The sequence below is a fragment of the Schistocerca cancellata genome, chromosome 4 (genome assembly GCF_023864275.1).
Source record: "Schistocerca cancellata isolate TAMUIC-IGC-003103 chromosome 4, iqSchCanc2.1, whole genome shotgun sequence".
Taxonomy (NCBI): Eukaryota; Metazoa; Arthropoda; class Insecta; order Orthoptera; family Acrididae; genus Schistocerca; species Schistocerca cancellata.
The window spans coordinates 618,603,274-618,630,399 of NC_064629.1; the positions used below are offsets into that span (position 1 = coordinate 618,603,274).

The 27,126-nt window shown below is 37.7% G+C and overlaps 1 protein-coding gene and 1 non-coding gene across 4 annotated transcripts in view; one reads left to right on the plus strand and one right to left on the minus strand.

The window, feature by feature from the left end:
* Nucleotides 1-11,169, minus strand: part of LOC126183412 (zinc finger protein 277) — a 141,478-nt gene extending 130,309 nt beyond the window's left edge. For all 3 annotated transcript variants that reach the window (XR_007536748.1, XM_049925361.1, XM_049925362.1), the window contains exons 1-3: nucleotides 11,056-11,169; nucleotides 2,434-2,644; nucleotides 2,185-2,341 (exon numbers count right to left, since the gene is read on the minus strand). Coding sequence is in view for 2 of the 3 variants with exons in the window: in XM_049925361.1 (XP_049781318.1) it covers nucleotides 2,185-2,341; nucleotides 2,434-2,644; nucleotides 11,056-11,074 (387 nt within the window). In the remaining variant the exon portion in view is untranslated. The remainder of the gene's footprint in view (nucleotides 1-2,184; nucleotides 2,342-2,433; nucleotides 2,645-11,055) is intronic.
* Nucleotides 11,170-20,827: 9,658 nt separating this feature from the next.
* Trnas-uga (transfer RNA serine (anticodon UGA)) lies at nucleotides 20,828-20,902 on the plus strand. The gene has a single exon. It is a non-coding gene; the product is annotated as a tRNA-Ser (tRNA).
* Nucleotides 20,903-27,126: the final 6,224 nt, after the last annotated feature.

Sequence of the window (27,126 nt, forward strand, 5' to 3'; positions counted from 1 at the left end):
CAATGAAGTGTTGCAACAGAAGACTGAATTTTCTTGATGTTCTAGTTTTCAAGAAAGAAGATGGTACCTTGGGCCATATGGTTTACCAAAAACCCACACACACAGACTGTTACCTACACCAAGATCTGATCCACCACCCAAAACAAAAGCAAGGCATCATAAAAACTTTGGCAGACAATAGCATGGGAAATCTGTCAACCAGAACTGCTTGACACAGAATTAAAACATCTCATCAGTGCATTGCTCTAAAATGGTTATTCATTCGCTGAGGTGAAAAGAATGTTAAGACGACCACGTAGAAATCATAGCGATGCTCAAGTGCCAGTGAAACTGAAAGTTTTCCTGCCTTTCATTAAGGATATTACTGGCCATACAGGAAAAATCTTGGAAAAGTGGAAAATCACAGTAATCTACAAACCCATCCGAAAGATATAAGATCACCTACAATTGCCCAAGAGTGCTCACCAACTGCTGGAAAAAGCAGGAATTTATAGGATTCTGTGTAGTTATGGGGAGGTGTCACTGGTAGTACAAAAAGAAGTCAAAAAATGACTAGAAGAGCTCAAGGGCAATTGCAGAAAACTGACAGATCAGTTGTTTCAGAACATGCTTTGCAGCCATGAGACCACTACATTTATTCTGATTGGACTAAATCACAATCAGATACGATGATGATGATGACTGGTTTTGTAGGGTGCTAAACTGCGCAGTCATTAGAACCTGCACAAAGTCCCAATTGTTACACAGTCCAATTTTTTTTCACAGTCCAATCAAGCCACTGTCACAAATGATGTTGATGCTGCTGATGATGATAACACAAACACCCAGTCACCAAGCAGAAAAATTTCCCAATCCGAGCGGGAATCGAACCAGGGACCTCGTGATCCAGAGAGAGCAAGGATACAATGAAAGGTTATACAGAGAGGCCATAAAAATTGTAAAACACTCAAGGAATTTCAATAGGAAGGAGGATGGCATAAAATTGAATGATATCTAGACTCCAATGCTGAAAAAGATGTGCACCAGTCTTACACCATGGGGTGAGAGCAACAGCCGACGATGTGATGCTGATGATGTTTGGTTTGTGGGGCGCTCAACTGTGTGGTTATCAGTGCCCGTACAATTTCCCAACCTTTGCTCAGTCCAATCTCGCCACTTTCATGAATGATTATGAAATGATGAGGACAACACAAAAACCCAGTCATCTTGAGGCAGGTGAAAATCCTTGACACCGCCGGGAATCGAACCCGAGACCCTGTGCTCTGGAAGCGTGAACGCGACAGCGAGACCATGAGCTGTGGACTACAGCCGACGATGGCAGTCGACTATGGCCAATAGCACTCATGCAATCAAAGCGTGATATCATACCACTGGGTGGAAGCAGAATTTTGCTGTAGTCACTAGTGAGCCATGGTGTGATTTGGATATTCAAAGAAGCTATGACCCCTGTTGAAAATGTCTGCCACAGATGGGGACATAACATTGGATTTTAAAGTGAAATCCAGTCGACTATGGCATAATGGCCCAGAACATTTTATTAATTGTGTATTAACATAGTGGATCAACAAAAAATAATGAACAGAATAGTGAGTTCTATGTTTTTGGGTTGAACACTGGGAAACATAACCTCAAGAAGCCATATGATGGATGACCTAAGATGCTGAGGTTCAGCAGAAAGTAATTAAAATGTTTGGACTTCACATGTATACATTTTGCAGCAATCTGTTTAATCAATTGGGGATATTAACCACGTCCTGACAGTAAATTTATGAATAATAAAATTAAGTTTTCCATGACAGTTTGAAAGTAATATAATATAATCCAATACTAAAAGAAAACATTATCTGCATTTTACTCTAATAATTCTAACATTGGTACAGAATGGAGTGAAATGCACAACTATAAAATCTACCCACGAACATAAAATGTCTGTTAGCAGAAGTATTTTCAAACACCAAGTTGTTTCTCTTTTTCAAATTCTCCACTACTATAAAGGAATTCTTGAATAGAAGTAAGTACTCTTTTAGAAACAACTAAAAGCCAAGCAAGTAACCATATAAATACAGTTTCTTCATTTGTCTATATAATCTATTGTTCTACATAATAATATGTAATGAAAAAATGTAACTGAATAGCTGAAGTACATAATACAGTATTACACACATATTTAAATCCATAACTTACCAACCGCTTATGCTGTAGTTTCTCTCTCAAGGCTTTGTCCTCCTCTACAAATGCTCCCAATACATAAGAACTGTGAGACGAAAACTGTTGTTCTATCACATGACACACATCAGTTACAGGCAGAGATGCAAATCGGTCTTTCCAGTATCTGAAGTAACTGCAGATATTAGCAGATATTTAGGGTACGTATGTTAAGAATATCAGCTTATAAAAAAAAGCATAATTAGGATATACTGTGAAGAAACTTACCTTTTCAAATCCACAATGTGGTGCAGATCAGATATGAGTAATCTGTGACAATCATATAAGTGTTCTATAAATTCTTTGTTTTTACTTGGTAGAACAAATTTATCTTCACACAGGATACATGGCAATAACTCATCCACATCTAAAGTATGAATGTAGTGTTCTAAGTCCACTTCCGTGAAAGATAATGGTCCAAAAAATTTCCCCTGTTCACCTGAAATATATTATCTCAATAAATATACTTAAGTAAGAAGCATTATACATACTTAAAAGAAAACAAATCCTATTTTTAACAATATTACTAACATTTCTTCAAAAATTATGAAAAAAAAGGTTTTAGAATGAATGAATGATAATTTACAAAGTGATCTCGTAATAGAAAGAATTGTACATGGAATTTTAAATGTATGTCTGAGGCCACTGCAGAATTTGAGACAATTTCATGTTTGCAGCTGCAGCAACAACAAAGTTATTCAAGAGTATCTATTCCAGTTTTGATATCTGAAGGCAACAGTTTGACTGCAACTGAGCTGACAAAGCTTTTGGGACACTAAGGCATAGCATCTGGTCTGGGGGAAAAAATATGAAACTGAATAAATCAATATGGTAATGGGGCATTCTAGTGTGGGGTGTGACCATTTCTACTATGCAGATAAAACAAACAAACATAAAAAAAGAAACAGTTATTGCCAATGAGCTTTCAAACTTGCTTTCTTCATCAGGCCACACACGTGTGTTGCTTATATGCATTTATCAGTGTATGTGCAATGGGTGCTAATACCAAGTGGGCATATCACTTCATAGTTGGACGTGATCATGTACTGCAGTCAAGAGCTTCATATTTTGTGTAGTACTTGATACATTAATGTTGGCGAACGTTGCAGTGGAACAAAGACAAATGGTGGCCAATTTTGCAGTACAACCTTTATAGATGGTTGACAATGTTACAATGAATTTATGTCAATGCTTGAATAAGACTGTTCACATCACTAACACACTTAGAGTATTCAGGATATTTTACACTAAACTCAGAATTTCATATGCCTCTGCAGACAATATTGCTGCTGGCTGAAAACTGTTGGAAGCAGATCAGCGCATCATACCACTAGATACCCTATACGCAACTGAATTCACATTAAAGTGCTGAAGATTGTTTCTTTGTGTATGTAACTGTGACAAGATTCTCAAAAGGTAAAACCTGTCTTGTGGTGCAATTAAACACTCAAAAACTGTGCAATTTGGGTAGCACACTATTAAAATATTACTTTCTAAGGTGAAGACCTCGGCTTTGTTACTATACCACAATCAAGATGAACAAAAGAAACTGGTGTTTGAACATGAGAATGCACATAGTGCAATCTCAAATTCCAGTGTCTTTTTCGGAGAACAGAGTGTGTTTTCTTCCTCATAAAGTGAATGTTGAGCTAGAGAGTGGTCTACTAACTTTCAGTGGTATCATCATGTGGAGTAACACATATCAAACTGCAAGAGCAATCAAAACCATTCTTCCTAGATTAATATCAAGCAAATAGTTCTTTAATCATTTGCCACCCATAGAGCATAGTTCTTATGCCACATCCAACTGAAAACTGAATTTGAAAAATTAAGGGCTCCTTCACCTTCCAAAAATCCAGTCGTGAACAGTTCCGATAGATGGAGAGAGGCATTGAACAAGTGGCACAAATGAGGGTACATCACAGATATTATATCAGTTCCAGCACTCTCTCCTCCTTTTTCTTCATGTATAGCTACTCCTCCTCCCATGAACCAAGTGCTTCAATAGCAAAATGGCTATGCAGAGTGAATGTAAATTGTATCCCTTGCTTCACCTCCAATCACACTGCCCTGGAATTTCAGTGGCTTCATTATCAGCATGGCGACATATTATTGATTTCTTTGGATGCAAATAATTGAGTCCTACATAATCATGGACTATCTTCTCTGATGGTATATGTACTGTATGAATTAGGAAGTCAGATGAGATGAATTCTGTGGCATGACTACATCTCATCACCCCATCATTGTTCATAACTGTCAAAGAAATATCAAATAAATTTAGTAAGAGAATTTTCAACACACATTAAGCAAATAATACAGAGCCGCTCTGAGAATTCTCACGGTTAGGCCCATCAGTATACACTGCTACATAGGTCAGTTAAAATACTGACATATGCAATGTGAAAGCCATACACCTGATTATTGTGGATCAACATTCATTATTACACCAGGTGCAAAAAACAGCCATGCAGAAAAATTAGTTCTTGCAAGAAAATTAATACCATACATACTCAAGACTCTGGAAAAAAGGGGAAGGTAGATGGTGCACTCAAAAGATCTTCCTTGTTTTCCACTGTTGCATAGACATAAAACAGAATAAGGTGAAATTTGAGCTCAGAGTGGTACCAACACTCACTCACTCACTCTCTCACATTATTTGCAAACTGAACAGGGAAAAGAAGAAATGATGGTGGCACCCAAAGTAGCACCAACCTCACATTATAAGGTGCTTGTAGAGTATAGATCTAGATGTAAGAAGGGACAATTAAATAAACCAATGGGAAAAATCTATTCATAATAAGAAGTGAAATTTTGGGAGTTAGGTGTCTGAAACCTAGTGTTACAAACAATCAAATCTGCTCAAAAACGAGTGCACACATATCTTCCCCTCAGAGAAAAGTCTCCACGCAGTCAACACTGAGGATTTGTTGCAAAGATACACTGAGGTGACAAAATTCATGGGATAGTGATATGCACATATACAATGTTGGGAGTACAACGTGCAAGAGATATAATTCAATATTCAAAGATCCACAGTGTCAAGAGTGTGCAGAGAATACAAAACATGATTAACTGCCTCTCACCACAGACAATACAGTGGCCAACGGCCTTCACTTAATGACCATGGGCAGCGACATTTGCATAGAGTCATCAGTGCTAACAGACAAGTAATAATGCATGAAATAATTCGTTAGAACAGTTTGGCAAAATTTGGTGTTAATGGTCTATGGCAGGAGATGACCAATGAGAGTGCCTTTGCTAACACCATGACATCACATGCAGTGCATCTCCTGGGCTCGTGACCATATCAGTCAGACCCTAGATGACTGGGAAATTGGGATCTGGTTACACAAGTCCTGATTTCAGTTGGTAAGAGCTGATGGTAGTCTTCAAGTGTGGTGCAGGCTCAACGAAGCCATGGATCCAAGTTGTCAACAAGGTTCTGTGCAAGTTGCTGGTGGCTCCATATTAGTGTGGGGTGCATTTAAATGGAATGGAAAGGACTGGACTGGGTCCTCTGAACTGAATACTGACTGGAAATGGCTATGTTCAGCTACTTTGAGATTATTTGCAGTCATTCATGGGCTTCATGTTCCCAAACAACAATGAAATTTTTATGGGTGACAATGCACCATGTCCCCGGGTCACAGTTTTTCATAACTGGTTCAGAGAACATTCTGGACAATTCGAGCGAATGATTTCGCCACCCATTAAACATTTATATGACATAATCAAGAGGACAGTTTGTACACAAAATTCTCCACTGGCAACATTTTCGCAACTACGGACAGCTATAGAGGCAGCGTAGCTCATATTTCTGCAGGGGGCTTCCAACAACATGCCAAGTTGAGCTGCTGCACTATGCTGGGCAAAAGGAGGTTCAACACGATATTTGAAGGTATCCCATGACTTTTGTCATCTCAGCGTATGACATGCATTCTTATCTATATTGTGTGACACTATATGGCAATCCAACATGTATGTACATATATAAAGTCCAACAAAATTACACAAGAAAGCTGTTGGGTGCATTATAAAGGCATCATTGAGACAGTAGTGCAGAAAATTTAAAACACTGACAGTTTCTTTAAATGTAAATTTTTCAACTATGCTACAGAAATGTGTACACAGCTACAATATTAGGTATAAAGGTAATAATATTTACACACATCAACTAAGTTGACCACCCATACCTGAGATCCTACTAAAGATGGATTCAAAATGGATAAGCAGCTTGCACACTTTATTAATATAACAAACAGATGCCTATTTTCAAGGGCAAGTTTAAATGTTTAACAGTTCAGGTGTATTTACTGACAGCAGAAGAATCGACAGGGTCAACTCCAAGAAACAGGAGAGGGAGAGGGCAACATGCTGGCCACTTACATGATTTAATAAGTTCTGTTTAAATCAAGTAACATAAGGAGAACAGAAAGCAGCTGTATGATTATTAAAATCTTCAATGGCACGCCAGTGGTACGCGAAGATGAGAAGGCTGAAAGGAGGAGCGATTATGTAGAAAGCCATATAAAGGAAATTAATTTTAACAAAATATTGCAGAAAGGGAAGAATAAGTAGATGAACTTCAGCTGGGAGATATGATACTGCCAGAATTTGACACAGTACAGAAAGGCCCAATCTGAAACAAGCGCCTGTAAGCAGATGACATTTCTTCAGAATTGTTGAGATCTTTGGGGGAAACACACCATGGTAAAACTATTCCACCTGGCATGCAGTATGCAAGAGACAGGTGAAATACCTTCAGATTTCAGGAAGACGGTTTCAATCCCAAAGGAGGCAGGTGCTAATTGATGTGAATAAGTCATGGTTACAAAATACTGACATGAACTATTTACAGAAGAATGGAACAAGTGATAGATGCTGGCCTTGGGAAATATTAAGAAATGTATAACATGCGAGGAAACGCCCTGTAAATTAACTTTGAAGATGAACTACAGAATGGCAAATCTATGTTTACAGCATTTGAAGATCACTTTTGAAAATTGAAACCTGAATGTATTTTTCAAAAATCTTGAGTTTAACAAATATAAAATACCAGGAGCAAAAAATTATCCAAAACTTTTCAGAAAACTGACTGCAGTTGAAAGAGTCAAAAGACTGACAAGGTAGCAATAGTCGAGAAGGGAGTGAAACAATGTTTTAGCCTATCCCAGTATTATTCAATCTGCATACTGAACACGCTATGAAGGAAAGCAAGGAGCAATTTGTATAAGGAATTAAAGTTCAGGGAGAAGATATACAAAACTTTGGGCTTTGCTAACGATGTTGTAATTCTTTCAGAGATGGCAAAGGATGGAACAGCAGTTGGAAAGAATGTGTACCATCTTGAAAAGAGGTTATAAGATGAACATATACAGAAGTACAACAAGAATAAAGGAATGAAGCTGAATTAATTCAGGCAATTCAGAGGAAATTATATCATGGAATGTTACACAAAACGTAACACGTGGGTTTTGTTATTTGAAAAGCAAAACAACTGATAATGGCTGAAGCAGAGAGGATGTAAAATGAAGACTGGCGATAGCAAGGGGAAAAAAAAGCATTTCTGAAAAAAAGAGAAATTTGTTAACACAACAGTTTAATGAGTAGGAAGTCTTTTCTGCAGGCATTTGTCTGGGCTGTGGCCTAGTACAGAAGTGAAATGTAGACAACAAACAATTCAGAAAAGAAAAGCAGCTTTTGAGATGCAGTGTGATAGGAAAAGGCTGAAGATTAGGTGGGTAAATAGCATAACTAACAAGGAGGTAATGAGTCAAATTGAGGAAAAAAAGATGTGGTACAATGTCACATGGTAGTTGGGGGGGGGGGGGGGGGGGGGGGGGGGAAAGAGGCAAGGGGGGAATGTGACAGAAACAGAGAGACAAGGACTGACTACAGTAAGAAGGTTCAAATGAGTAAGTTTCAAGAGTTACGTAGAGATGAAGAGGTTTGCACATGACAGACTAGTGACTAGAGTTGCATCGAACCAATCACCGAACTGAGTACACTAACAACATTCCTTTTACATATGATAAAATTTGCATATTTTTAGCATCAATTGCTGTAAACTTCCAACTGTCTTTACACTGCTGCCAAGTGTTTGTTATATTTTGTTTTCCTCTTTGTGAACCCACTTTCTGACAGTCAGTACCACCAACGGGTGAAAAAGAAAGAATAAAGAGTCCACATCCCACTCCTATATGAGCTTGATTTACTTCTTAGTCCGTCTTTTAGAAAAAAAAAGTAGTTCTAATTATTTACAAGTTTTACTCCAGTTATAGTTGTTCTTAACACATCGTCCAAATCAGCAGCAGATTATATTAACACAATACCTACTTGCATTAATTTCAGCAAGTGCTAAATATTAGTCGATTTTAATATTATGTTCAGTTAACCTTCCATTTTCGAGTGCAGTCATAATTTTACACAGGTACATTGTGAATAGAAAAATGCATGTCAGTGTAAGAACTTGCACTTTTTCTGAAGTTCTTAACCATAGTCACAATCTGATCTGATGTGCTGTGCTATGTGAAGGTCGTATTAACAGTCTTTACACAACTGCTAAATGCCATAAATTTATTATTTCTCTGTGCTCTTTCCTTCAATGTTATTAATCAACATTGAATGTTTATCTTCATTTCACATGCATATAGGAACCACAGACAAATGTACACACTTAAATACTACATTTACCATTCCGCAGTATGGTAAACTTTTGCCCAGTTATACAGAAAACATGGCTTATTCTTTTTGTTTCAAGTTGATAATCTAGCACTATGTCAGTGCATAACAACCGGTAAGTCAGACCCATCTTGAAAGTGGCCCTCTTTTGATACTATTACTTTATTCAAAATGGTCATGATTTACAAATTACTAAGTTTTATTGGCAAAATCTTAACCTCAATGAATTCTAAATAATTCTCACAGATAATCTTGTCATTTATAGATCAAAGGAATTTACCAGGACAATACAAAAGACTTACTTCCCTGACTGGGCATTAGACATACTAAACTAGCCCGCCAAACCTATCATTTAAAAAAATTCATTTATTAGCTATATAAAAAAAAGGCCACGTAAAACAGACACAGAGAGAGTGAACATAAAATTCCAAACTTCAACTATGTCTCAGATGCTTGATCTTCATTTTTATATTTGCCTACAGATTGTACTAGGATTGGGTCGCTCTTCTTATAGGACATTGTTTATCTTTCAACTACTGGGATAGCTGAACACACTCAACTTGGTAAAATTATTGCAAATGACATACAAAATCATACCCCAAAGATTACTCTCTCAATGAGCATCCTTCATTTGTCAGATGCTTGCCAGTATTCTTATACCACTCACCTAAATCTGAGCATTTTGTAAATCACCACCCCAAAGTGTTACAGGTAGGAAATGAGGAAAAACAGAGGTAATTTCAGTTTCACAACAATGAAGATATATTTAACATTTTTATCAACCATTGTATTTATAGAGAGTTTTTAACAGGATGTTACACATGTATTAATCTATGTAAGGTTCATAAAAACAGTACAGTACTGGGTAAAAGTCATAACAGAAATGAACAGTTAATCACATATCGGATTTCACCAATGACCGATGAGCAAATGACTGACCATGTCGATGTATTTTAATTATTCAAGGTACGGGTTATGACTAGTGGAAACAATTACAGAATGAGAATTTATAATGTCACATCTTCTAATGGAGGTATTTACTTAACAACTTGATATTTTGTATAAAGTAATTCAAAATGATGTAAACAAACCATTCTGCTTTCCCACTTGTATTTTAACAATCATTGAACACCGAAGTCCTGGAAGAATGTGTCAAATAGGTATCAACACCTTGCTAGTGGCATGAGGGGGTTTTCACACAAATGAATAAGCCTATGATAAACATATATCCAGTACCCTACATCTCGGTGTAAACCTGACAAAAATGTTTTACTGTTAACCTGTCTTCTCCGAGATGCGATATGTCAATATTTGCATTAAATCTAGCATATGGCCTCAAATTCATTTATACTGTATTTACATGTATGCCAAAGAAATGATTTTAAAATCAAAATTGGGTTTACGCAAATTATTGCACATCCATGTACCTTGTACCGAAAGAATATTTCTTCACGCTTTCATGTACTGTTTTAAACTATCAAGCGCGTAATATATTCGAGCTAAACACATATATATATATATATATATATATTAGTCATTAATTATGCATCAGTGCTTCAGTTGGAAAAAAAAGAAAGGGATTCCGGTACTGTGGCCCCAAGTAGGAGGGGTGGGGGTGACGGGTCTGAAACATCTAAAAAAATCTGCGGTTCTGATATTTTTCGTTGGAGTTACCGTTACGTGGTACTAATGCGAGCAGTCAAAAATCACGCAGTGTGTATGCTAAAGGGTATTTGGGAGGGGTGTGGTTAGTGCCATTACGTGAGAATATTTATCGTTAAGAAATTTAAACTCGTCCCACATTCTCAGATTTTTATGAATAAATAATGCACAGTGGAATCGTTGAATTTTACGACTAAATTTTTGTTGTGTGAGGAAACGATGCTGGAAAGTAGAAAATATACTAGATACTGGGTAATGACACTAACAAAATGCATGCATGGAAACTACAAAATAGCGTTGCCTACATTTTTAAGAAAGAGAGAAGAAAATCTTACTGTTAATACAATGTTATTTAGTCCTCTCATTGTGCGCACTTTTGACGTAATTCATTATACGGCTTCATTTTACATACATTTCTGCCGGAAAACATTATAAAAAATTCAAGTGGTTCAGAGAATTGTTTAGCAGCTGAGACAATTGGGCTTCAACTGCAAATTTCAGTACCTTCCTCCGTAAACTCCATACGTATTAAATTATTTATTCCTAAACCTCAAAACTACTCCACCCCTTCCCTTTCCACCAACACCTTTTCCTCTGCTAATTGACAACTACCCCCAGAGATGTAACGCAATACAATAAATCCAAAGATATGTACTTTCTCGTATACTTCGGCATTATGATCAGAATCTGTTTAGAGCAAATGAAAGACGGCGGATAAAAAATCCGTCATAAGAAATAATAAATTGTTTATAATTCTTAAAGTCTTTCGGAACATTTTTCGTTATTGGAATGGTCACTGAAACTACCAAGGCCGGAGATTTACCGTGCTATGCGTCAGTAGACTAAGCCCTTTTCTTTTAGGATTGGTTGTAAACTCTCCAGTTATTAGCCGGTTAAGTTCTGTTTCCGAAATAGTGCGAGAATCGCGTCGTGCGTATTCGGAATAACGCCTAATCGGGGAATAAACTCGTTAACCGGTGATTTTTAGCCGGCTGGCGAGCTTAACTGGGGAACAAGTTTTGAAAATGGCAGGAATAGTGACAGATGCAGTTGCAGACAGCAATGACGAGATTTTGTCTGAACTGTTCATGAGAATGAGGAAGGAGAAAAAAGTGAGACGTCGCCGATTCCTAATTTATATTCAGATTTTGCTTCTCGAAGCGCACTTCGTCTTTTCAATCCTGTACGTAAGGAACTGGAGCATATGACGGACAAGTGAGACTATTCCTGTTTTCTAAAACAATGCTGTTTATTTGTAGTAGTATGCATTTGATTTCAGTACTTCGCGAATTTCATTGTGTTTTTATGTAAATCAAACACATTAAAATGACGATTCCTGGCAAAACAGTCTTATTTATCTGGCGTTTGTTACAGTTCCTGCAGTAGTGGAAAGGACTGTTTCGTTTTATTTAACAGCATCTTAATAGACTTAATGAAATCGAAGAACCACATCAGTTACGGGAACTATTTGCATTAACAGCTGTTTCAGTTCTAGACGAAAACATTGATTTTTCATGCAGAAAAACGTTTTGATAAAACGTTAGTGTTTCAGTTTCATTCAGCAATATTACTTCAGTAGCAGAAAATGTTTTTCCACTCTTATTTTCTATTAGGAATGACCGTTTCTGTAAACATCACAACAATGTCAGAACAAGTTTCGACGTTTAGTGAAAATATTGGGACTGCACGCCCATTAATGCTTCAGAGCAACAACACTGTCTCCCACCTAACATTATTCATTGAAGCCTGTGGACTATCTGGGCTTACTCAGGATAAGTTTAACACAGTAAGATTATCAGGAATGATAGTATTTGAAAAATGGCAACTGCTGTGTCACTCAATTAACAGTATTATCCACATAAGCCCATCCATATTTATCATAAAATAATAGCTATGTATGTATGTTATAGGAGCAGAACAGGAGTCTAATTGATAAATCAATGTTGTTGTAGCATGTGGAAGGATTGCCTCGAATGCTATGTTTGTTTTTCTTTCTTTGAATATCAAGTTATTTTTCAGTGTCCTCCTTTATTTCTGATTGTAGCTAGCTGAAGGTAACTGAAACTGAAATATCTTATATTGCACTGCTGTGAAGTACCATTTTTCTGAAATTGATGGCTTATGACTGTTTATTGTAACAAAAAGTTTGATAATATGCTAATGTCCAGCGTTCTCTCAGCCACATTTATAGCAGAAAATATTGTTCCCTCTTATCTCCCACCAGAGAACCACTTTCCATGTTTTTGAGAGTGCTTCAGAGTAAAAAAAACTGAACGCCACCTAGAATTATTCCTATAAACATGTAAATTATTTGTGCTTACTCAAGCTAGGTTTAATGTAGTAAAATAAATACACTCCTGGAAATTGAAATAAGAACACCGTGAATTCATTGTCCCAGGAAGGGGAAACTTTATTGACACATTCCTGGGGTCAGATACATCACATGATCACACTGACAGAACCACAGGCACATAGACACAGGCAACAGAGCATGCACAATGTCGGCACTAGTACAGTGTATATCCACCTTTCGCAGCAATGCAGGCTGCTATTCTCCCATGGAGACGATCGTAGAGATGCTGGATGTAGTCCCGTGGAACGGCTTGCCATGCCATTTCCACCTGGCGCCTCAGTTGGACCAGCGTTCGTGCTGGACGTGCAGACCGCGTGAGACGACGCTTCATCCAGTCCCAAACATGCTCAATGGGGGACAGATCCGGAGATCTTGCTGGCCAGGGTAGTTGACTTACACCTTCTAGAGCACGTTGGGTGGCACGGGATACATGCGGACGTGCACTGTCCTGTTGGAACAGCAAGTTCCCTTGCCAGTCTAGGAATGGTAGAACGATGGGTTCGATGACGGTTTGGATGTACCGTGCACTATTCAGTGTCCCCTCGACGATCACCAGTGGTGTACGGCCAGTGTAGGAGATCGCTCCCCACACCATGATGCCGGGTGTTGGCCCTGTGTGCCTCGGTCGTATGCAGTCCTGATTGTGGCGCTCACCTGCACGGCGCCAAACACGCATACGACCATCATTGGCACCAAGGCAGAAGCGACTCTCATCGCTGAAGACGACACATCTCCATTCGTCCCTCCACTCACGCCTGTCGCGACACCACTGGAGGTGGGCTGCACGAGGTTGGGGCGTGAGCGGAAGACGGCCTAACGGTGTGCGGGACCGTAGCCCAGCTTCATGGAGACGGTCGCGAATGGTCCTCGCCGATACCCCAGGAGCAACAGTGTCCCTAATTTGCTGGGAAGTGGCGGTGCGGTCCCCTATGGCACTGCGTAGGATCCTACGGTCTTGGCGTGCATCCGTGCGTCGCTGCGGTCCGGTCCCAGGTCGACGGGCACGTGCACCTTCCGCCGACCACTGGCGACAACATCGATGTACTGTGGAGACCTCACGCCCCACGTGTTGAGCAATTCGGCGGTACGTCCACCCGGCCTCCCGCATGCCCACTATACGCCCTCGCTCAAAGTCTGTCAACTGCACATACGGTTCACGTCCACGCTGTCGCGGCATGCTACCAGTGTTAAAGACTGCGATGGAGCTCCGTATACCACGGCAAACTGGCTGACACTGACGGCGGCGGTGCACAAATGCTGCGCAGCTAGCGCCATTCGACGGCCAACACCGCGGTTCCTGGTGTGTCCGCTGTGCTGTGCGTGTGATCATTGCTTGTACAGCCCTCTCGCAGTGTCCGGAGCAAGTATGGTGGGTCTGACACACCGGTGTCAATGTGTTCTTTTTTCCATTTCCAGGAGTGTAGGAAAGTCTGTTTTTTGAGGAAGCTGTAGGATTTCGCTGTTGTGTTTTTCTGTTATTAGTATTATCCACACAACCACATCAATATTTACCATAAAGTAATTGTTGTCTGTGTGTCATAGGGATATAGGTATTGTCGTCCAGCGAAAAGGGAGTCTTCAGTTATTGAATGTACATAATCATAACAGTGAAAGGAGTGACTAGCAAGTTACGTTTTAAAATTTCTCTTGGATTGTCAAACAAATTGTGACACGTCCTTCTTTTTCTTTCTTTCAGAAATGATTCTGTTCCACATTCATATTGCAAGGGGATAGCCAGCGGGAGTATTGAAAGGACGTGTGAGGTACTGGACAACATATGCAAGAGACAGTTTTCTTAGTTATTTCAGTTCTCTGCTGTAATTAAATGAAAATAAAATAAACATTCTGTTATTCTGAAATCATTTGTTTAATTCGTGTTTTCTGATCCTAATTTATAACTTTATGCTCTTGCTTTTAACCAATACAGATCTTTCTCCCTTTTCTGGTTCTTGTCATGCTAGTTTTGAAGCAGCGCCATCTGCAGCTCTGCTAATTCTTCCACATTTGAGAATAGGTATTTTTACTCTGAAAACAGAGCTGACAGTCTTAAGCTGAGATGACTGCAGAAAAGGAAGAACACAGTGAAAGTGTCATGCATCCAGCACTTCCCCTACCCTCCCAGATTACATCTATCTGATAAAGATGATTGTAAAAAGCCAAAATTATGTATGATATAGTTCGTGTTGCTCAAACATTTAGGGTGAGGTATGACAACAGCTTCTAGTTTGGATATGTGCCATAGGTACATTTCTACCCCAGGATTATAAAAATTATTGTGGCTATTTACTGTAAATGTTGGCATCTTACTCTTCATACATATGCTCAATATAATTGTTCATAATTACGTCATGTAAACAAGATTTATGTATGTTCAATAACTGCAAAACTGGATCTACAGTGTTCAGTAATTCAACAGAAGTGCTTTCTGTAGAAACCCTTCGTTGCTGTAATGAATTAATTACTCTAAGACATAAATGCAACAGCAAGCCAGCCAGTAACACCTCTTAGGATTGTCAGTCAAATGAGTCTTAATGATGTCTGTGTTGTCACAGTTAGAGACTCTGAAAAGACCAACTATTCCACAAAGCAGACCGCATTTCGCAGTTTCTTTTATATTATGTCCCCTCTTGGACTGTGGCGTCCATCCCTTGACAACTGCATCAAATCTTAAATTTCATTCTACAAAACTTGCAACTTACATTCCATGTATGGGGCGCCACCAATCTGTAGCCTCTGCTTTCTTTTCTAGGAATAATATTTATATGTTTCTCTCTTGGGGGGCAAAAATCGTATGTCTGTTGTAGCTGCTCTGTCGACCTGTGTAAAGTTTTTTATAAATGGAAACTGTTGCATATTTTTTCCCATACTTTATTCTGAAATCTAGAAAGATATCGTAGTGATCAAACGACAAATACCTCATCCATTACCTAATTTTACGATAGATCGTTATACTGTTGTACATGCAAGTACTCTATAGACTTAGTTAAATGTTTTGCACCAATGTTTTCATTGAATGAGGCCACAGAAGTTTATGTTTTATACTATACTCCTGAACACGTCTACAGTATCTACCAGCTTCAAAATATCCTTGAATGAACAACTTTGCGATCTGGAACCCTTATCGCTCACGTTATGCACGCTATTTCTACAGATGGCTAAAGTACATATGAAATTATGTACATGAAAATACCCAGTGTACTTTTAAGCTGAAACTTCCTGTCGGATTAAAACTGTGTGCCGGACCGAGACTCGAACTTGGGACCTTTGCCTTTCATGGGCAAGTGCTCTACCAACTGAGCTACCCAAGCTGGACTCACGACACCTCCTCACAGCTTTAATTCCGCCAGTACCTCGTCTCCTACCTTTCAAACCTCACAGAAGCTCTCCTGCGAACCTGCAGAACTAGTACTCCTAGAAGAAAGGATACTGCAGACACATGGCTTAGCCACAGCCTGGGGGATGTTTCTAGAATGTATCTGCAACATCCTTTCTTCCAGGAGTGCTAGTTCTGCAGGTACGGAGGAAAGCTTCTGTGAGGTTTGGAAGGTAGGAGACGAGGTACTGGCGGAATTAAAGGTGTGAGGACGGGGCGTGAGTCCTGCTTGGGTAGCTCAGTTGGTAGAGCACTTGCCCATGAAAGGCAGAGGTCTCGAGTTCGAGTCTTGGTTCGGCACACAGTTTTAATATGCCAGGAAGTTTCATATCAGCACACACTCCGCTGTAGAGTGGAAATTTCATTCTAGATACTCTTAAGTTGTTGCCAACTTAACTGGATGGGAACGCTACTCTGGGAATAACTAAATGAGGAATAACATGGTGTCATACAATGCGCACTCCTAGCTAAACCAATGCCCACCTTTTCCTCAGTAAGCTATCCATGGATTTAACCTGAGATTGTGCAACTGACCCTTAAATTTTCTGATGTGAGAGCAATCTGTTGGGAAACAACATAACTTACTTGGAAAAATAACTGTTGTCATGTAGCAACAGTTGCCATGAAATATTGGAAAAGACTAAGTGCCACCTCGCCTATGTTTCATTTTCAATTTTGCATCACATATCCACAAGCCACAAACCAAAGTGTAATTTTGCAACACTGGACCAAGCACCACTTACCAGTCTCTGGTCTAGTGATGGTAAACGGAAGATGTGGGAAAGCTGGTTCACAACATCAACTTTGTGCTTACCAGGTGTGATAACGGATGCTTTCAAAGGAAAAACACAATCTGTTATTGAAATTGCAACAAAAAAGTCGAATGGATTTGGGACTTTAAAGGTACAAACATAAGTTTCTTTTGGAGGTTACTCTCCAAACTACTGCAAAGATGTCTAAGCAAAATCTCAACATTCTTACACAGTCCAATCGTCTTCCATTCTTTAAGAAGAATATACATATTCAAGCACTGACATTCCAATGAAAGATTATACTTTGAATGTAAATAACTGTAACAATGATTTAAACTTTAGCAAGAGCGCCCTTATGTAATTCTCAGGAAGGCGTGGGACTGGCGGGGCACAAAGTATTTTTAATATTCTAGAAGATATGAGGCTACCTGTAAGTAGCCATAATAAAGTTCCAGTTCAAACCCTGTTAAAAATCTGCATAACACCGACTTTTAAATCAGTTTTTGAAGGAAAAACCGTTGATTACATTACATTTTTTGCTTTCCCTGAGAGTTATGGTAAACCATGACCGCCCTGCCTCCCTTTGTCCCATGGTATGGGCACCCTTGACCTCAAGTGAAGTAGTGGGTAAGGAAAATCGATGATGGGGCTGTAAGTTATATTGAAGATGAGAACTGCCAATATGGCAGTAACCACATCGACAACAATTAAAGGCTAATAACCGTAAATTAAGAGATCCTACACCAGAATGTGTATATTAATGACATAGAAAATATCATTGCTGAACCAGATAGGAATCAGTTACTGGAAGGGAGGCCAAAAAGGGTAAGAAAACGTAAGTATAGATACCAAGACAGAGAAGCTAGGAAAAAAATGATGCATTAAAACCAAGGGATATTTTACTCAGAGAAATGTCTTCAATGTAGCCAAAGAGTTTTGACATTGCCTCTGTCTCCACAAGTGTTTGCAAAAATTAGGAGACAGCAATGCTAGGAAAGAAGTTAACAAACATTATAGTGATGATTCTCATCACGTCCAGTGCACATCTATCTGCTCAGTGGTTTTTGAGTTTGAAACAAAATGGAAAAGCATGAAAATGTCAGTCAAAAGAAAGTTTAGTATGTAATACGAACTATGTGTGGTGTTGTATGTAAAATTTTGTTTCTACAAACGTTGAAGATACTAAGTTGTTAAGTTAATAACATTTTCAAAATAACAAAAGTCCTGAAGGAGTTCGTTATTTTCATGGGGTACGTGATGGAATAAACAAACTTGATGATACCTGTGAAAACGAGGTAATTGAACACAATAAGAAATGCCACAAAATCTAAATCACATCTCAGAAAGGCAAATACAGAAACATAGATTCTTATAGGAGGTACAACTGTAGAAAAAGTGCGTCAACTGCACTGCGAAGAAGTAACTAAACCTATAAGCTTGTCATTGTATAAGAAATTGTTCAACCTATATAGGAAAAATTGTCAGAAAAACACATTTAAAACGTGTAACAGATTAGAAGTTGAATTAAAGCATTGTGATGACAATGTTAAGCTGCAAACGTTAAAAGGAAGTGGAAAGTTGTCATTTGGAAAAAGCAGAAAAGGCACAAAATATTAAGAAGGAAGAGATACTTGTAGCCAAGAATAATCCTGACGTCAAAACCTAGTGTTTTGATTTACAAGAAACGATGCCTCTGCCTACGATTCCTACCAACATTGGCAGTTGTTTGTGTATAATTTAGGTATTCACAATGCAAGGATGGTAAAGTGCTTTATTTGGGTTGAGGATGAAGCTGGCCATGGCAGCTGCCTAAAAGAACATATAGAAGAATATTTTGTTGCAGTGGAATACACCCTTTAGGCAGATTTGTGTGGAGGCCATAACCGAAATTTAAAAATACTCCTGTTACTTAGAAAGCTATTGAAAAGTAATCAAACACTAGAAAAGATCACTTTGAGCTGTGTTCTTTCAGGGCACACCTTTTTGCCAAATGACAATGATTTTGGAGACATAGAGGGTGCACTGAAGCTACAGATGCATAGGTCTGCGGAAAATTTTTTATTCTTCATTGTGAACTAACTATGAAGTTTTGTAGAAGGTTTTGAGGCTATATTCGATACATTTTTCAACCATTTTACAAATAATATTTTTCAATATCCATGTGACACATTTTGTACGTTACGAAAATATTAGGCAACATGTGCTGCACTGGATGTGCCTCGACATCTCCAGTGATTTTATTATTGGAGCCAGGTTTCACAGGCATGGATTTCATACACATGCACCCCTGCCACCACTCGTATAACCCAACTTATATGCAGAATTACTCTACTTGCACACTGTCATGACAGATTATGTGTAAGTTAATGAAAGGTTAAAGGTGTTCTACTTCCTTGCATGGTGTCAGTTCCCCACAATCACCTATGAGGTAGTAGGATATATATGTGGATTCTAGACTACTTTGTCTCAAAATGGACAGAATCACAAAACTAATCATTAATTTCCCGAAACAGGTCTAATAATCATTGAAAGCATAAGAAACACAATTTTATCAAAAAGTCAGATATTATTAAAACATAAAGTGAAAAAGATGCATACGAAGAAAAATAGAAATCTTTCATCATTTTTCGATTATTTTCACTGTTTTACAATCAATACCATCACTTTTCAAGCCCTTTCAACTATTTTTCGATAATTTCTCTACTAATTTCGAACTTTCATGTCATTTCTCAATTTTTTATATGTCAAAGATTCAGAATAAATGCTACAGTTTTTCATCAAATATCGTCAAATTTGAAGCATAAAATCTCATTATAAAAGTTTCAAATCAGTTCTTCAGTTTCACCTTTTTTTTAATGTGAAGGTAAGAAATGGAAAAATCAGTAAAACAAGTAATTATTTTTTCATTTATCTCACTCATTTATTTCTTAAAATCTTTAGCAGTTAATAAGCCAGGAAAAATGTTAAAAATATAAATAAAAATCCAAAAGACTCAGACTAAAAGCTTGATATCATGAAATTCATTACACTACTCTCGTTTATTCTTTCCTTTATATCTTAGTTAAATATTCCCATTTTCAAAATAATGAAAACCATAACCACTAATTAAACTATAATATCTGTTTGGCAACATAATTTTAAACCTGTTATTGAGCTTCACAATTTTTTCTCCATATTTAGTGTTCAAGAATTCACATCCAGTAACGCTACACAAAAAATTTACATGTAGTTCACTAACTTTGGTAACAGATTAGAACTGTTTACATCATTGAGCTACTTCAGTAGGGACTCCACTCATTCAAAAAATTAATAGGTTGAAAAATAGATTCATTCATTATGGTATTGTATTAGATCTGAACATACATGGTGAGAATGTTTTTCTATTAAAATTTATGTATTATGATGGACAACTCAACAAACAACAATGGACAACCTTTAAGGGTTATACTCTTGAAGAGCTAGCAAAAAGATATGTGTTAATTATGAATTATATTTTTCATTGTTTAAGGACAAAGAAGGAGAAAGAAAAGAAGAAGAGTATCTAGAACATAGTGATGATGATGAAGATGAAAAATAATTGTTTAATTAATGGAAACTCTACCATACAATGTCCCCTTGTTACTGTATCTATTCTATGTTTCAAAATGTATCTTCTGTCATCATGGGGACCCAATGCTTTCATATTTATCTCAACTGAACAAATTTTAAGTTTATGGCTTTGTATCAAACTTATAGTTATATATTATTCAACACTATCAAACTGGCAGAAGTAAAGCTGTGAGGACGGGGCTTGAGTCGTGCTTGGGTAGCTCAGTTGGTAGAGCACTTGCCCGTGAAAGGCAAAGGTCCCGAGTTCGAGTCTCGGTCTGGCAGACAGTTTTAATCTGCCAGGAAGTATCATATCAGCGCACACTCCGCTGCAGAGTGAAAATCTCATTCTGGAAACCTCCCCTAGGCAGTAGCTAAGCCATGTCTCCGCAACATCCTTTCTTTCAGGAGTGCTAGTTCTGCAGGTTCGCAGGAGAGCTTCTGTAAAGTTTGGAATGTAGGAGGCGAGGTACTGGCAGAAGTAAAGCTGTGAGGACGGGGCTTGAGTCGTGCTTGGGTAGCTTAGTTGGTAGAGCACTTGCCCGCGAAAGGCAAAGGTCCCGAATTCGAGTCTCGGTCGGGCACACAGTTTTAATCTGCCAGGAAGTTTCATATCAGCGCACATTCCGCTGCAGAGTGAAAATTTCATTCTGGAAACATCCCCTAGGCTGTGGCTAAGCCATGTCTCCGCAATATCATTTTTTTCAGGAGTGCTAGTTCTGTAAGATTCGCAGGAGAGCTTCTGTAAAGTTTGGAATGTAGGAGGCGAGGTACTGGCAGAAGTAAAGCTGTGAGGACAGGGCTTGAGTTGTGCTTGGATAGCTCAGTTGGTAGAGCACTTGCCCGTGAAAGAAAAAGGTCTTGAGTTCGAGTCACAGTTTTAATCTGCCAGTAGTTTCAAACAATCATTATAATCTTGTAAATTTATCTTATTTTTTACAACATTTCTCTTAACTCCTTTAGGTGGTTGCTCTTCTTTATCAGCAAATGTATAGGAACAATTTTTGCTCTCAAACTACAAAATCCTTACATTATTTTCCTTTATAATCATCTTTCATTCAACCTAATAACTTTTTATTTATTTGAGAAATATTGTAAATGATATCTGCCAAATAATCACTAGTATTAAATTTATAAAATATTTCTTTCATATCTTCATGAAAATTTTCTGTTTCAATTTTATAAATGTAAGTACTAGTATTTTGATAAGAAATTTCAATTTTTTCTCCATATTTTGGTTACATTACCTTATAGTGAAAAATACACCAATTATTTAGACAACTCAAGTACACTTATTCCACTGGAAACTGGTTAATTAAACACAATTTCTGTCTTATTCATGTGAATTGTAGCAAGATTTTCATTCAGTTCTGTTCTCGCCTTGATGTTTGGCTTTCCCACAAGTCTTTCACACTCTTATACATTTGAAACTAATTTTATATCCACTTCATTCCTTATGTTTTCCATCTTTGACCAAATACTGAGTTAATCATCAAATTATAGAAGTCTTTTTGATAATCGTTCTTCATCATCAACAGTTTTTGTATTCAAATCTATATATTTTTTCAACCAATAAGATAGTTAAAATTTTAAAACTCTGTGTATTTTTGTTATCTTTGTTTCTAGAGACAAATATTGCTTAAGACGTAAATATAATAAACTACATACTAGTTTGTCATTAATTATAGTCAATAACTTGCTTTCCTTAGATCTTAGCAATTTTGTTTTCAGGAAGACGATGATGGCAGTGAAACAGAGGACGACATGCGTAAAGCTGAAATACTAAACATCTTTTTCCAAAGCTGTTTCACAGAGGAAGACCGCACTGCAGTTCCTTCTCTAAATCCTCGCACAAACGAAAAAATAGCTGACATCGAAATAAGTGTCCAAGGAATAGAAAAGCAACTGGAATCACTCAACACAGGAAAGTCCACTGGACCTGACGGGATACCAATTCGATTCTACACAGAGTATGCGAAAGAACTTGCCCCCCTTCTAACAGCCGTGTACTGCAAGTCTCTAGAGGAACGGAAGGTTCCAAATGATTGGAAAAGAGCACAGGTAGTCCCAGTCTTCAAGAAGGGTCGTCGAGCAGATGCACCAAACTATAGCCCTATATCTCTGACGTCGATCGGTTGTAGAATTTTAGAACATGTTTTTTGCTCGAGTATCATGTCGTTTTTGGAAACTCAGAATCTACTATGTAGGAATCAACATGGATTCCGGAAACAGCGATCGTGTGAGACCCAACTCGCTTTATCTGCTCATGAGACCCAGAAAATATTAGATTCAGGCTCCCAGGTAGATGCTATTTTTCTTGACTTCCGGAAGGCGTTCGATACAGCTCCGCACTGTCGCCTGGTAAACAAAGTAAGAGCCTACAGAATATCAGACCAGCTGTGTGGCTGGATTGAAGAGTTTTTAGCAAACAGAACACAGCATGTTGTTATCAACGGAGAGACGTCTACAGACGTTAAAGTAACCTCTGGCGTGCCACAGGGGAGTGTTATGGGACCATTGCTTTTCACAATATATATAAATGACCTAGTAGATAGTGTCGGAAGTTCCATGCGGCTTTTTGCGGATGATGCTGTAGTATACAGAGAAGTTGCAGCATTAGAAAATGCAGGAAGATCTGCAGCGGATAGGCACTTGGTGCAGGGAGTGGCAACTGACCCTTAACATAGACAAATGTAATGTATTGCGAATACATAGAAAGAAGGATCCTTTATTGTATGATTATATGATAGCAGAACAAACACTGGTAGCAGTTACTTCTGTAAAATATCTGGGAGTATGCGTGTGGAAGGATTTGAAGTGGAATGATCATATCAAATTAATTGTTGGTAAGGCGGGTACCAGGTTGAGATTCATTGGGAGAGTCCTTAGAAAATGTAGTCCATCAACAAAGGAGGTGGCTTACAAAACACTCGTTCGACCTATACTTGAGTATTGCTCATCAGTGTGGGATCCGTACCAGATCGGGTTGACGGAGGAGATAGAGAAGATCCAAAGGAGAGCGGCGCGTTTCATCACAGGGTTATTTGGTAACCGTGATAGCGTTTCGGAGATGTTTAACAAACTCAAGTGGCAGACTCTGCAAGAGAGGCTCTCTGCATCGCGGTGTAGCTTGCTCGCCAAGTTTCGAGAGGGTGTGTTTCTGGATGAGGTATCGAATATATTGCTTCCCCCTACTTATACCTCCCGAGGAGATCACGAATGTAAAATTAGAGAGATTAGAGTGCGCACGGAGGCTTTCAGACAGTCGTTCTTCCCGTGAACCATACGTGACTGGAACAGGAAAGGGAGGTAATGACAGTGGCATGTAAAGTGCCCTCCGCCACACACTGTTGGGTGGCTTGCGGAGTATAAATGTAGATGTAGATTTAGATGTAGAACACATGGTAAATGTTTAGTCAAAGCATACAATGCCTTAAGATATTGTAGGTCAACCTCAAGATATATCCAACTGTAGACGTATCCTAAAACTCACTTCTTTTTTTAGAATCGAAAGAATCTGGATCATTCCATTGAAATTCTGAACATTGTTTGTATTGACTCACAGTATAACCTTATTAATTATTTGCATCTAAATATGCTAAATAGTCGGGTACCTTGGTTTCATCAAAATTTGATATTAAATATCTTCTACAACTTTGCAGTACTTCTCTTGTGATTCCCTTTTCAATCTTAAGAAGCATTTCGTAATTATGTAGTAATTCTAGGGGCTTTCCACCCATTCTTAGCATTGCATTCCAAGATAAACCAGGTGCTGACAAATACCGATATGGATCTAAACCATAAGCTTTTATATAAGTTTTCTAAATTTCTTTATAAAATATTAGCCAATAACAAAACATGAGTTTCAAGATATAATCTGCTATTCTCCAAATTTTTTTATGTTAAATTTTTCCCAAACTAATGAAGCATGTTTATAAACTTCATGACTTATACCACATTCATTTAATTTATTATATAATTTTTGTTTCAATGGAAGATCTGTTTCTTCGAATTTTTACAACTCTCCATGTAATTGTGAGGATAAATTCCTTTTCTAATTCCTAAATGTACCAGATCTATTGGATATGATTGTCTAATATTTGTCATTTGATTGTTTCTTACATCATATGAAAGTTTGTCACAACTTGAAGAAATAAATTTAAATGTGTAAATAATTCACAGTTTTAAATTTTCTGTTTTTCACCAGAACTAATATTTCTGTCTTCATTATTTGGTATGAAATCTACCCAAACGAGTTCTTTAACAGACAAATGAGAATCATATCCTGCTAAATTATGTAAATAATTAATACAAAACTTGGATGTTTCAGCCATAAATTACAATTACTACATGCTGGATATACATATTTTCCAGTTAAATAATCATGTTGAAGAAGTTTTATTATGTTTTGACTGTTCTTCAGAAGTTAGTGGTGTTATTTCTTGAATTTCAGAATACATTCTTCCAATTTCTTTAACTCCTTATTTATGAATTTGAGAATTGTTTTAATGAAAATTTGGCCTTCTGTAAATTACATCATTTTTATAATGTCCATTAATATATTTAATGTTATAAAAACATCACACGGTTTATGTTTTTAATATCTTGTAGTATAATATTCGTCATTTACGATTAATGCAATTACATTTATCTCTTCAATGCTAAGTTTATATCTATCTATTAACATTTCCTTGTACAAATCTTTAAGAATAGAATCCTATATTAATACTGAATATTTATGAATTAGTTCAAATATTTTTGTCATTTTTGGTGTTGTTTGAGGATCAAACATTTTTAAAGCAAATTTACAAGACCTGCCTAAATAATAAATGGTAGTTTCTGCATATGATGATAATTTTTAGAACTTACAAAGGAGCCTTTCTCTGGTAGTTGTACTTTTAATGGTTTATTAACTAAACAATTTTTTGTGTGAGTGCTTAAGTTCCCTTATTATTAAAATGCAGCAAATACATATCACAAATAAATTTCGACTGTTTATCTTTTCTAAACTAAGTTGAAGCATGTTGATATAAATATTTTATCCAATAATAATATGAATTTTCACCTTCTTTAAAATATAATTAATTTATATGATTTCCTTTCTTACATTTCGTAACTTTTAGTGGTACATTGATATTTCTCATCAGATGAATAAACAATAATAGCTACATTAATTTTATTATAATTTTTGGAATATTAACAATCACTACAGGAAATTCAAAATTTTCAAGTTTTTGATCAATAAAAAACCAATATTTCTATATTTTTTAGCTCTATCGACATGATGATACCCAGAGTATATTTACATCTACATCTACATCCATACTCCGCAAGCCACCTGACGGTGTGTGGCTTGAGTACTTCTATTGGTTCTCCCTTCTATTCCAGTCTCGTATTGTTCGTGGAAAGAAGGCTTGTCGGTATGCTTCTGTGTGGGCTCTAATCTCTCTGATTTTATCCTCATGGTATCTTCGTGAGATATACGTAGGAGGGAGCAATATACTGCTTGACTCTTTGGTGAAGGTATGTTCTCGAAACTTTAACAAAAGCCCGTACCGAGCTACTGAGCGTCTCTCCTCCCACTGGAGTTTATCTATCATCTCCGTAATGCTTTCGCGATTACTAAATGATCCTGTAATGAAGCGCGCTGCTCTCCGTTGGATCTTCTCTCTCTCTTCTATCAACCCTATCTGGTACAGATCCCACACTGCTGAGCAGTATTCAAGCAGTGGGCGAACAAGCGTACTGTAACCTACTTCCTTTGTTTTTGGATTGCATTTCCTTAGGATTCTTCCAATTAATCTCAGTCTAGCATCTGCTTTACTGATGATCGACTTTATATGATCATTCCATTTTAAATCACTCCTAATGCGTACTCCCAGATAATTTATGGAATTAACTGCTTCCAGTTGCTGACCTGCTATATTGTAGCTAAATGATATGGGATCTATCTTTCTATGTTCAAACAAATTTCAGGCTTGCAGCCGGTCATCGTTGAACGACGACCGGCTGCAAGCCCGAAATTTGTTTGAACAGTCAACTGGCTGGGAAAATTTTAAAATTCATATCTTTCTATGTATTTGCAACACATTACACTTGTCTACATTGAGATTCAATTGCCATTCCCTGCACATGTGTCAATTCGCTGCAGATCCTCCTGCATTTCAGTACAATTTTCCATTGTTACAACCTCTCGATACACCACAGCATCATCTGAAAAAAGCCTCAGTGAACTTCCGATGTCATCCACAAGGTAATTTATGTATATTGTGAATAGCAACGGTCCTATGACACTCCCCTGCGGCACACCTGAAATCACTCTTACCTCGGAAGACTTCTCTCCATTGCGAATGACATGCTGCATTCTGTTATCTAGGAACCCTTCAATCCAATCACACAATTGGTCTGGTAGTCCATATGCTCTTACTTTGTTCATTAAACGACTGTGGGGAACTGTATCGAACGCCTTGCGGAAGTCAAGAAACATGGCATCTACCTGTGAACCGGTG